At 37.7% G+C, this 13,374-nt stretch overlaps 1 protein-coding gene across 1 annotated transcript in view; it reads right to left on the bottom strand.

Annotated features, from left to right (window-relative positions):
• Positions 1-13,374, bottom strand: part of ppp2r5b (protein phosphatase 2, regulatory subunit B', beta) — a 52,586-nt gene that overhangs the window by 27,644 nt on the left and 11,568 nt on the right. Inside the window, exon 2 of the mRNA XM_023298759.3 lies at positions 1,329-1,525. Coding sequence (XP_023154527.1) covers positions 1,329-1,525 — 197 coding nt within the window. The remainder of the gene's footprint in view (positions 1-1,328; positions 1,526-13,374) is intronic.

Below are 13,374 nucleotides of genomic sequence, written 5' to 3'. Positions count from 1 at the left end.
TTTGATTGATGGTATCTATTACGGCCGATCAGATGACTCAAAACTCGCTAAATAATGTCTCCACAGGGGCTTGAATGGGTTGGTGGTTCAACCAGTTACCTGAAAAAGACTATAAAGAGGCAGTTTTCCAACAAATCCTTTGCAGAGGAGAGCAACCAAAACACCTTATCAGGAAGTCTTAGTCGTATAAAGGTATATGATGATTTTCAAAGCTAGCTAGCACTAGCTCAGAGAGAGCAGGACTGTTTAGTAACTCACTCAACTGTGCACTTTTTCCCCACATGTATGTTATCTAATAAATGCAGAGGAAACTGATAGTTGACCAACTTAAAACAATAATTTGACCGTTAGCCTGTTATTTCTGCCAGTTTTTATACTAAGAAGTTGGATTAAAATTGACAAAAGCCCTGCGTTTTTGCTGCATGTGTAAGTTTTGCTTATTTTACTCTACAGGAAAGCTATATTTGTTCAGCTCTAAGTTATTCCTAATAACCAAGCTGCTCCAGTTTACTTTGAGTGTCAGTTAGAGTGGAATATGTTAAACATGCTGCTTGTCAGTAAATATATTTAAATACTTAATAACCAATGTTTTGAATAATAGTTAAATAAATGTATTTTAAAAAATTATGAAAAAAATAGTAAAAAATTTGGCAGTAAGAGTGTCTGAGAAAATGCCTAAAAAACTATGAACTGTTTGTACTGTAACACTAAAAAACTTTAAAAAAAAAAAAACATTTCAAACGTAACAGTGAAAATGAGTAAAATAATGATATTTTTAGCTAATCTAAGTACCTTAAAACAGCATAATTTTAAGAACAAATTACCATTTGAAAGAATACACATTTTTGATGTAAACAATCTGTACAGTTCCGGCCTTCTTCATAGGATTTTTTTTCCATAATTTTAACAGTTATCCCATTAAGAAAATACAATGTTAAACCCTTAACACAACAAGTTAAAAAAAGATCAAATATGTGTAAAATAACATTTCATTGGTGATTTATATACAGTCAATAATTGTGTAAGTTTACTGTCCAACATTGTAAATTACCATTTGTAAAAATACAGATTTTTCATTCACAGTTTTGGCCTGTTTTTTTTTTTAACACTTAGCGCCTACATTAATACTTTATTCTGTGATTTTATTAGTTATTATCTGCAATTTAACAAAAGCGGGAAAATCTGTAAAATAACAGCAAGTTGTTCAGAAAAATCTGGTGATAAACTACTGGTAATCGTTGATTTGTGACACTGTAGAGGGCTTTAAATGGACCTTATGTTGCTCTCAGAAATCCTGATCAGAGCCTCCTTGATTCGACCCCACCTACCATCTTTATAGCCTCGGGGTACAGAGGCTCTATGAGGACTCCTCTGCTCGTGGCCACGCTCTCCACCAGCTCATTGAGCGCCGCACGTTTGATCTCCTTCCCCTTCAGGTCGGCCACACAGTCCAGGAAATCAAACAGCACACAGCACTGCTGCAGCTTCTTACAGAACAGGTCGTGTAACTCTGCCACCGGGGCGTCTGGACGATTGAGAGGGAGGAAGGAGGAAGAAAGAAAGCCGTTAGACACTCAGGTTAAAGGATCAAAACGGGTGATGAAGTTCAAGCAACATCCGCTGCTGAAAGGCGCTTTTGTGTGTGTTTGGAAGTGAATCATTTGACAAAGTGGGAGCCCGGAGAAGCGAGCAGTCGTCTACATATTGTACAGGCTGGATGTTCTCTCAGAGGTAATGAGGGAAAGAGAGCGGACTATTACTCCACAAACACAATTGTGCACGCCCACGCACAGCGCTCACACATCTGTCTGCACGTCTTCCTCCAGAGACCCGTGTTGCATCTCAGTCCTATTACCTGTCAGATTCACTCCTCACACCTGTTTGTCACGACGCAACAACCTGCTGCAGGTCGACACATGGAAACCTCCAAAAGCTCCACTTTCACGGAGAAAGCTGCCGGATTACTGAACACGCACAAAGACTTTTAAATGGATTCCACGGGTCTGAGGGGTGTGAAACTTCGCAGCTCAGCCTGTAAAGCATCATGCAAAAGCAAAAAAAAATGAATCACACACCAAAATAGAAAGTTATAGGCTTTGACAGAAACCGAATGGGATCTTTTTCTGAGTCAGCGCATGATTGATGACTCAGTAGCTAAATACTACAGCAGTGAAATATTCACATTTTAGATGCCCGCGTAAGTGAGATGTATGTGAGGTCTGACGAAACAAGAACAAACACATTCATATTGAGATAAATGGTATTAAAATCAAACAAAAACACAAAAATAAATCATCTCTGCAAAGGTATTTGAGGGATTTATGTTGAAAAGTGATATTTCCAGCAGAATTTTTGTGTTTCAGATCACGTGTCCATTAACCCTCCGAGGGTTAAGGAGGCCCGAAAAGTTAAAATGATGAACATCACTGTCTGTCTTCAGCAACCGTCATGATGTCACTCATAGTTTTACTTTGTCAGAAGATACTAGAACGTGACCCAGGCTGGAACAGCAACTCACTGTGTTGTTACGGAGGAACATTAGTGTCGGACTATTTGTGACCATTATATACTTAAAATGCAACTCTGTCAAAGATGACATGTTTTAACATCTGAGAAAGGCGTCTCTGGTGTTTATGTTGGTTCATATGAGTCCTGATTTCATGGCAAAGAAAATAATGGAGTAGAGAAAATGTGATTTAACGTTAAAGGGCATCAGAAGGCTGCAGAAATGATGTTTTGCCAGACACTTCACCTGTACTATAACCTACCTCTAATCTGCAGCAACAAGAAGTACAAGACAAGATGTATTTCATAACTCATTTACAGATTGGTTAAATAATTTCCCAGAGGTATAATCCTTTGTTGCATTTTTCTGTACTTGAAAATTCCTCTCTGTTGTAAAGTTAAACAAATACTAAAGGACAAAGAATCATAAAACAGTAAAATGTTCTGCTTGTAATTCATATCTTAGTTGTTATAAACACTAAGGGACCAAAAAAAGAAGGTATTTTATTCATTTTATATTCTTTTTTTTGTCTGCATTTATTCACATTGTTTAACTCCACAAATGAGGTGTCAATATTATATGAGATTGATGCATATTGTAGTCTTGCAGCCAAATATTTTAATATTTAGTGCTCATTTTATATTCTTTAAATTAAATGGCCGATTAATTGGTTATCGGTATTTTTTTCTGCCAAATATCGGCCTCAAAAAATCCATATCAGTCAGGCCCTAATTCTGACTGTTAAAACATTTTCTTGATCTGGAGTATTTTTTTGCATTTTTCGAAATGATATGCCTTTCGAACCCTTAAAGTCCTACGTCAAATAAAGCTTCTGAACACGAGAATCATTATGTGCATTAACTCTGTATCTAATTTACAGGTTAATCGGTGCGCTACAAGTCTAGAACAAATGCCCTCCCTGTGTCAGAGGAAAATAATGCAGCTCACCAGTGGCTGGGAACAGTCTAGACTGTACAGAAAATGATCCCAGGCTCACGTACACACACATGAACACAGCGGGAGAGGATTAGATTTAACCCTTCTTAACCCCCAGGTGAGGAGCACCAGAGGGGCTTGTGGGGGGCTGACTGGAGCTCTTCCAGTCCCAGACCACCTCACCTCTCGTGGGCACAACACGACCATCTGCTTCCTTTGGAACAAGAACAGACAAGACCTGGCCTTTAGTACAAGGTGTCAGGAAACTCTCTGGCTCTTCAGAGACCACGGAAGGCAGCGTTTTATGATGAGGGCGTCGCAGTGATTTAAATACCAGATCAGGAGCCAGATTGTCTGAATAACTGCTTAGGGGTTAAATCTAGCTGAAGATTAAGGTGTTTCTAAAGGCTCAACATACAGTCACTGCACTGTAAAAAAAGGATAAATTACAGAAAATAGCTAGTAAAGTTACTTTAAAAAAGCATACATTTGCAAGGAGAGTGTAAGAAAACAAACAAAACTCACCAAAACTGTAAATACTGTCCACAAATCAATCCAAAATCTATATTTTTACAAATAATAATGTGTTCTTTTACAACATGTCACTGTAAAATCACTTAACTGCATTTTACTGCATTTAGATGAGTTGAAAAAATATTTTCTAACAAATATTTGGCATCATTTGAAAGAAAAACTAATGATAAAAAAACTGAAAAGTGGCATTTTTTTTCTTTTTCTTTTGTTAAATTACAAATAACAGTAATAGTACCATTATGGCAGTAAAATCTAAAAAAAAAAAGTACTAATTTACATGCTGAACGAAACTTAATGAAATTCCAAATGACATCTACAACAAAAATCTGTATTTTTGCAAATAATTATTTGTTATTTTACAATATGTGACTAAAACTACATGGTCTTAGTGTATTTAAATCTGCCAAAATACCATTATTTTACAGATACTTGCTGCCAATCAAAAGACAAATAATATATATAAAGGAATAATATAAGAATAAATCATTCTGAACTGTTATTTTATAGATATTTCCTTGTTTTGCTAAATTAAAGATAATATAGTATATAGTAAAATGACAAGAAAATATTGCACTTTTATAAAAGCTTTTTTACTGTATTAAAATCAGCAAAATACATAATTATTTTACAGATATTGGGAGCCCCTTGAAAGAAAAATATGTATATTAAGGATTGTTCAAGGGTAAATACTTTTAACTACTACTTTACATATTTTCTGTTTTATTAAACTACAGATATTATCAAGCAAATCACAGAAAGAAGGTATTAATTTACAAATTAACCGTAAAAACCAGGCAACAACTGTAAATATTGTCCACATAATGTCATACATTAACATAATTAGTTTTTATAGTGTAAATAACCTTTGCATTTTGTGTTTTTCGGTGTGTCTATTTTGTATAATGTGATGACACCCCAGAGTTTGTGCATTCAGCTGCACCAAGTGGCCACTTTGTTCTTGAATTGAAGCCATTTCTCTGTGACTGGACGAACGTGTGACGGCTGCTTTGCACAATCTTCCATTTGTGACAAAGTGTGAAAAGTCCAAAAGGGTGAAACACTTCTTCTTCTGAGAGCAAATTTAAAATCTACAAGACAACCATTCCCTATCTGTTCACATCTTCCTCCCTAATCTACCACTCCCCATCCATCTCTCCCTCCCTCCCTCCTGCTCTCCCCCTGTAGACCGACTGTGAAGGTGAAATCTAATCCATTTTTAATGGAGAGTAATTGTATGAAGATGTGCCGTGCTGGGACTGAGGGGAAAAAAAGCAGAAGAGAGAGAACACAGCGAGGGGAAAAGGAAAGAAATCTGTGTGTTGTGTAGACGGGCAGCGATGGGAGGTGAGAAAAAGAAGGGAATAAAGAGACTCGGTGGGTCATGTGAGAGCAAAGTGTGGGAGAGAGCGACGGAAAAGAAAATGAAAGAGCTAAAAGAAGAGGAAACGAGCGGAGGTGACAGCCGCAGACGGAGCCAGGACTTATTCTGACGTAAAGAAAGCGAGTTGATACGCTGCTGCAGCTGCTGACGTTTCCTCATTAACATGCCGTGCACCGGTCGACACTGGTTAAATTTGGAATATCATGAATCACCATCTTGTAGATATTCACCTCCACCAACCAGTGAAGTTGCAGTTTGCATCAGTGTTAGTCCAGACTCATATATCCCACTCTAAAAAATAAGGTTCACATCAAGCTGTTGGACTTATGAAATAATTGAGTTCAGGGAATTAGCTTTTCCTCTTCAATCAAATGTATTTTAAATTTCCAGTCTTAACTGTGTGTCAAGCCAATTTCAATAAGTTACCTCAACTTAAATTGAGTTTTACATCAACTAGGGCAGAAATTTGAATTTAAATTACACATAATATTAAGTTGATACAATTCCAACAACCTAATCCATCAAAATAATGATTGCAGGTCAATTTTTAACCATTAATTATGACTTTTAGAGTGTTCTGAAGACTGCAGTGGGTTTAATTGGTGTGCATCCAAGACTAGTGTAAGCACAGCAGCGTTTGACAAAAGTTTTCCTGAGTTATGGTTAAAATACTGGCCAAAAAAGTGTTTTTATTATGCTTCCTGATGTCCTAATCTGCCATCATGGAGGATCTTTCATGCACCTCGAGGAGAAACGGAGGGCAGAAAGACGGCGCTTAGAGTAAAGAAACACGGCTATAATCTACACAGACGTCTTTTATCGAGCGGCGTGATGAATAAATGTTGCACCTTCCTGTGTGTCGGTTTGATTTAACAGCTGTGTAGCATCTAATAAGAATCCAGTGTTGCTTAAGGCCGAAGCGACGGAACCAAAGGCTTCTTATTTGGCTCATCTGTTCTTTACATCTCTCTGTCTCATCCTGGAGTGAGGCCAGTTAGCAGAATTAAAAGCATTTTTGTCGCAATTAGCGAACAAATTGTTGTGTTATGGCCTAAAACTTGTTTCATGAAGTCAGAGTTACATTTGAGGACCAGATTGATCTGTTGTCCCTGAATCTGAGTGAACATTTCTGCTAAAATAGAACGGAAAATACTAAAGTAAGAAAAACTGAAATGAGTTTCAGTTTTTCCTCCTGGTTCTGGTCACTCCACACTCATTTATTCAAAGCTGCTTTTAATAATCGCGTCACTGAAGTGATCGGAATATTAACTATGATCTTAATTACACCAAATGAGTCATTCGTGACTGAGCTTTTCTGACTATTCAAATCAGTCCGTACAAGAATAACCATAAACTCCCAAAATGCAACAATAAAAGCATGCAGTTAAATTTGATTTCTCGATTTAATTTTAATAAACCTCCGAATGTCCCTTCAAATTAAAACTCCCATGAACAACGTGGTGCAAACTCACTACGCAACTGTAAACTCTTTATTTTAAGAAAACTGTTCAAATAAAGTAAATCACCATTTAATTTATTATAAACTATCAGTGCTAATACAAAGTGGTTTCACAATATTATTCTTCCCTTTTCTGTTCCTCAGATAAAGAATAATTGATTAGTTTTGTCATTTGAACCTCTTTAGTCATCATCAGAGTATCAGTTGTTCCTTTTGAAAGCTGCACCAATAAATATTTTAATGCAGATACGCAATCTAAAGATGATGTGTAATGTACAAGGGGCTCAATTTTACAGACAAATCTACAGAAAATTAGAACACACTATGGATTTCTCTGCCGCTCTGTAATGTTATTTAATGCCTTATTGTTTCGATTTCAAGCTCTTACATGCACACAACCGGCTGAAAAGCAAACAACAGACAAAGTCAGAGATGAGCTGGTGAATGTAGCACAACATTTAACAAACTAGAGAGCGAAATATTTCCTTCAGGGGCCGGTGGAGACCAAAACAGAGCTACGAGGAGAGAGAAGGTTGGACTTAAACTCTCCAGGAGCACAAATATAAGTGCAAATGCACTAATAAAACGTAAATATGCAACTGTTAGCTGACACATTCAGCTTCAGAAGGCAGACTTTAAGCATCGTTATAAAACAGTAACGCCTTCAGTTGTTTCAATTTGTTGTTCACATTGTGTTGCATAGGTTAGGATTCTTTTAGGGGTATTAAAAACTGTGCAAGAATATGTCTTAACCCTCGTGTCATTCTGCGGGTCAAACTGACCCGTTTTAAAGTTTGAAAATGTATTTTCACAGTGAAAACTTCCACATATTCAACATTTTTGGGAAGTTTTTGAACATTTATTGGTGGGAAAAAAGAAATGTTAAAAAAAATGTTTCTTTAAGAACATTCAGAAAAAAAATCTACCAAAATCCAGCCAATTTTGCTGGATTTTGGTAGATGTTTTTCCAAATTTTCTTAAAGAAAATATCAGAACTTTTACTGATATATATGGAATCACTTTACATATTTTTAGGATTTTTTGGGAAGATTTTTATTCACTTTTTGAAAACATTTACTTTTTTTTAATATTTTGCCAAATTTGGGGATTTTTTTTTTTTTTTTAAATAAAACTTTTAAGGGAAATTTTTGAGGAATTTTCTTCCTGAAGATTTTACAAATTTTTATAAATTTGGGGAATTTTTTTTGCTGAATTTTTGGATTTTTTTCAGACAAGGGAACAATATTTTTTGGTGCCGTAAATGAAGACATCAGGAGGGTTAAATGCGCCTCGACATGCAATAAATGTCCGATGGGGTTTTAGACATCATCAATGGCACTTGATCCTGCCTTTTAACTGAGATTAATTTAAATATTTTTGGCAGAAAGTAGAAGAATCGGAACGATTCACTCTTCGTGGACACTTAAGGTGCAAAATAAAGAAAAAATCTATTACAAAAAAAAGAATATGAAGTTGTAACAATGACATGAATGCAGAAAATGGCAGTTAAAGAGGCGGACGGTCACATACTCTCTCTAAAATGTTATTTTACTGAAACCCTGGTTCATTGTACATTTTGTGGATACATATAATATAATTTGCTATTAAATAAATACATATTAAATTGCCAGATTATATGTAAAAGCCTTTTATCTGAGTTCAATTTCAGACTAGCAGCCTAAAGCAATTAATTCAACATGTCACATTAGAAACCAGAAAAAGATATTAGACAACTCCTGATTGGCTGCTTCGCCCTTTAAATATGTTATTTCTTCTTAGAAACCAGAGCAGCATCTTTGTGTGCTGTACTTTCCCTTCAGGGGACCAATGAAAAATGAATATTTGCTGCTCATAACTGTGCACATTGTTTACTAAAACAGCCCAAATGTCACTGTCTGCAGGCAGAGAATTTCTAAATGAGTATTTACGGCAGCAGGACTGCATATGTTGATGGCCGGGTTCATTGTAATGAAGTGGTTTTAACAATATTTTTACACAACAATGGAGCTGAGTGACGCAGACGAATAAACTCCATCCGGCTGCACAGTCACAACTTGTTAATAAGGTCGATTCATTGTCATATTTGTCTTGTTGACTATTATAAAAAAAATACAGAAAATCTCCGGGGCACATCCATTAAGAGCCACAGAGAGAGAAAAGGCAGCGACCTGGAGGGAAAAGGGTGGATGGATTTGGTAAAAGGAGCAGCAACGTATAAGACCGAGCAGCGCCAACAGCATCAAAACACAACAGTCATATACACAGCTGCACAAACCTAAATATAGTCCTGCTGGAGAGAGACTCGGGGAGGAGAGGAGAGGAGAGGAGAGGAGAGGAGAGGAGAGGAGAGGAGAGGAGGAGGAATCTGGGGAGGAAACAGGAGGGAGGAGAGGGGGGCGGCATAGGGTTAAAAGATGACATCATCCCCTTCCTCCACCTCCTGCTTTCTCTCTCATCTTTCCATCACTAGGTGCCTCCCTTCTCCTCTCCACTCCCTCCATCTTCCCCTTCCTCTTCCTACACCCATCCATCCATCTCTCCGAGGCAACATTTTTTTTTTTTTGATTTTTTCTTCCCAAAATGAGCAACTACAGCTCTGGTCTTTAAATAACAGTTATTCTGTTTGGGGCTGAGTGTGTGACACAGTGAGAGAGAGAGACAGAAAGGAAAGAAAGAAAAAGAGAGGAGGACAGCTTCTGTTTGAGCTTCCATCCAAGCCGCCTCTGCATCTCTGTCATTAACACACTCAATGCACAGATTCGGTGACGCAGAGAGGAAGGGGAGGAAGAGGAAGAGGTAGAGGGAGATAAAGAAGACGTGGTTATAAATAGTAGAAGGGAGCAGCTATCAGAGATGAGACGCCACACAGTGCAAAAGTCAGGGCAGTATAAATATCACCTTAAGGGGTTTAAGTGACGCACTTTAAGTCCATCTCTAAATAATCTAATCCTCCTGATAGCGCCCCATCCAACGGCAGCATGTCTGTGCGACACATGCTAATAAACATGATTAGGGAGAGGAATAAAGAGGGAGGTTATAATGTGTGATCCCCACCGCCGTCTTCAGGTTTTCAAGAAACATAATTTCATGAAAGAACAGGACAAATCATACCCGCCACCTTAAATTAGAGCAGGGACTACTTGGAAGTCGTCACAGGTGAGGAGGGTATTAGCATATAACATGTAAATAGAGTCGTATCTGCGGTCTGTTGCTGACAATCAAAGCCTGAGCAGCAAAAATGTTCATTCCTCTCAGTTACAGTAGCCTGTCAGTCTGTCAGCAGGAGATCTCACCAAGTTATGAGCAGATTTTCATCGCATTTGGTGGACTGATTGGTCTGGAACAATTCGTTATATTCTGATTTGACTCTGAATTTGGGATTATGCACCATAGCTACTATAATGATGCTTGCAATTCCACTCTTTTTCAGCATAGATGGCATTTTAAGATTCAGAAGTTGTCCCTCAACGAGGTAAAAATGATATGATTTGATAAGAAAAAATTGTTTTGTTCGGATGCGTCTCATTTATTCGACTTTTCTGCTCACAAAATGGTCAGAAATAACAGGAAAATGCATGCAGATTCATTGCCTTTACTGTGCATGAACTGATCATCATCATTGCGCCCAGTCACCCCCCAAAGGCCCATTCCGAGCCAGGAAACACCCCGTTCAATGACACCTTTGGGTCCAGTGTTGATGGAAGTGTATCCTCGTTGGCAGACTTCAAATTTCTGTTCTCTCTACGACTTCAAGTGAAAACATCAGTAAGAAATTCAGAGTAACATATAATAAGACATAATTACAATGCCTGTCTCCGCCGCTCCTGATCCTACAGACCTTTTTATGCCAAATTAAGATGTGAAAAATGTGAGAAATCTAAGTGAGCGAAGGGAAACTCATTACTGAATAACAACGAAAGTAACAGCGACCACATCTGAGGACCTTTGCTCAAAAACAGCATTATATTTTAATGCCTGCGGATTTGAAAACACGGCAGAGACTCCCATTCTCTCTGTGACAAAGAAGGCTATGTCATGGCAAAAGATTAAGTGGCGCGCTAAGCCCATCTTTAAATAATCCAATGTTACTAATAATACACATTTCCACCACACAGCGTAATGAACAGAGACCAGCTGGGTGTTCGGGGTGTGCTTCGTGTGTTGGTAAAAACATTTTCTGACTTCTTATAATCAGCTTATACGCTACCAATAAATGAATTTCCATTAGTATGAATGAAGCAGGTCTCCTAAAAGTCCAAACTGTCCTTGGCCACAGAACGACTTTCAAGAATCGAAGATATTAAAATTCTCCTCCGAAAGCAATATTTGCTGTGTGAAATGTAAACACAAATTGGAGACAGTTAGTAAACAAATACGGGAGCTGGTTATCCCAGCTGGAGACATCCTCAACATTTGATTAGCAGCTTTCTGCACTGCTGCTGCTGTTTTTCACAAACAAGGAAATGTGATAAAAAGGGAAAAAAATAAAAATCTCACATTTCCTTGTCCTTGATTGAGGTCGAAGCTGGTTGCGATTCAAAGCTGTGGCATCCGGAAAAAAAAAATCACTTTTGTCGCTCTTATTTTCTGCTTTTCGATATCACACCTCGTCTAAAACTATTTCTCATCTACAGCGCCTCACTTCTGCGCATCCAGTGTTTGATTTACATTCTCAGAACCACAGGTGCATATTTAATAGCTTGTAGTGATTCAATTGGAGCGCTTATTGGCCCGAGCATCATCGTACTCCTTTAAGAATCAGCTCTTTCTTCAGTGACACAGCACTGCTTGCGGTTATTGCATCGCTGGCCGTTTCATTACATCCTCTGCCCTGCAATATCCTCTGCCGTTTTTATGTTGTTGCTTTTTTTTTTAATCTCTCCTCAACCCACTGTTCCTCCTCCACCTGTCAACTTAATGTTCAGCCATTTCCTCTTTCCTCATCCACTCCATTTCTTTCATCACTCCCCCCTCAATTTCTGTCTCGTCCCTCACTAATTGATCAGAGAGCAAAAGAACTACTCCGTGCCTTCTGTAACCCAATACCATCCCCATCCAGCTGGTCCTCACACACACAGTCATTCAATCGCCCACATACAATCTGTGTGAGAAGGTGACTGTTTTACAGTAAACAGCACATTTAAAACAGAGCCTACAGTACATTTATTAGAACAATGTGGACAAACACAAGAGCCGGACAAATTCAAATGAAAACAAAGGTTAGGGTTAGTTCATGTGGGGTTATGCAACAGAAATAAATGACTGTAGAAGTACAGTCAACAGTAGTGCTTTTTTGGAGACAGCAGGCAACTAAACAAAAAAATTATGCACAAGAAAGCACTTTTTCTTATTTATACATATGTACAAGTTAGTTTCTTTTTGTTTCTAGAATATGTGCACTGTAAAAAATGTTTGTACATTTTACGATGAAAAACTGTCAAACCATGACTGTAAAAATCTGTGAACTCTAAAACAGTTTGATGCAGTTTATATCACAACGTTTCACATAGTGCTCTACTGGACCACCTACATAACATTAAGAACATCCTGGATGCAGAAATGCAATTTTTTTCTTAATGCACTGCAGAGCAATTCTGTTGCCAATCATATAGATTGGATTGATTTTAATAATTTTAATGTACTCACAGTGTGTAATATTTCAGAAAAAGGTATTGGACTGGGACTGGAACCAGAAAGTACTAAATATTAGAAGGCTTGGATCAGACAGGAGGCAAAAACACTTAAGCGGGACATCAGGACTTCTGTAGTTTCTGCGACTTATCAATGAGTACACTGTCTTTGTCTCCTTGCTGTCTTTTCCAACATTTTTAGAATCATTCCTGTTGTTGCAGCAGCCCATGTCAGGTGTGATCTTGTAAAATTGACATTATAAAGACTCACTATTAGCTGTGGTACTGTATTTCTCTTTGATGTAGTGGAGTTATCAATGTCACTTGCAGAACTTGAAGCCATTTCCTGATGCCACCCAAAAATATATATAATCTAACTAATATCAAAAACCTGAGATAAAAGAAAGCTTGGTCAAAACAGAAAGTAATACAATGAAAATCATTCTTATTTTCTTTGCAAACTCAGTGACGCGTTCTACTCACATAGCTAACTAGTATAGCTGGAGCTAAACGCTAACACACTAGCTAGCAGGTACAGCCACGATAGCTCACCAAGCTAAGTTACCTGCCGACTACTAGTTCCCTGCTAATTAGCTGTCAGTTAGCATTTTCAGTTGCTAATAATGACAATCAATTAACACTCTGTTCATCTGGTTTATTTGTTTGTGTTCCTATCTTGAATAGCAAAGCGACGTTATAACAAAATGGTGTAATGTAGCTAATATGCTACATTAGCTTCCTTCATGACCTCAGTGGTTAGCATTATCAAGGTGGTTTGCTTTTTGACAACAGTGCTAGCGACCATGTCTACTCTTCTCAACATAATTGAATTTGACATGAAAGTGAAAATGTAAACGTGACATTTCAGTTGGATTATTTTAAAAATTCTAAGAAATGTTCTTGTTCCGTTCAATAGTGGTTCAGAAAA

Source organism: Amphiprion ocellaris, chromosome 23 (genome assembly GCF_022539595.1).
Source record: "Amphiprion ocellaris isolate individual 3 ecotype Okinawa chromosome 23, ASM2253959v1, whole genome shotgun sequence".
NCBI lineage: Eukaryota > Metazoa > Chordata > Actinopteri > Pomacentridae > Amphiprion > Amphiprion ocellaris.
The sequence above is the reverse complement of the archived record's forward strand: the minus strand, read 5'-3'. Positions and strand labels throughout refer to the sequence as shown.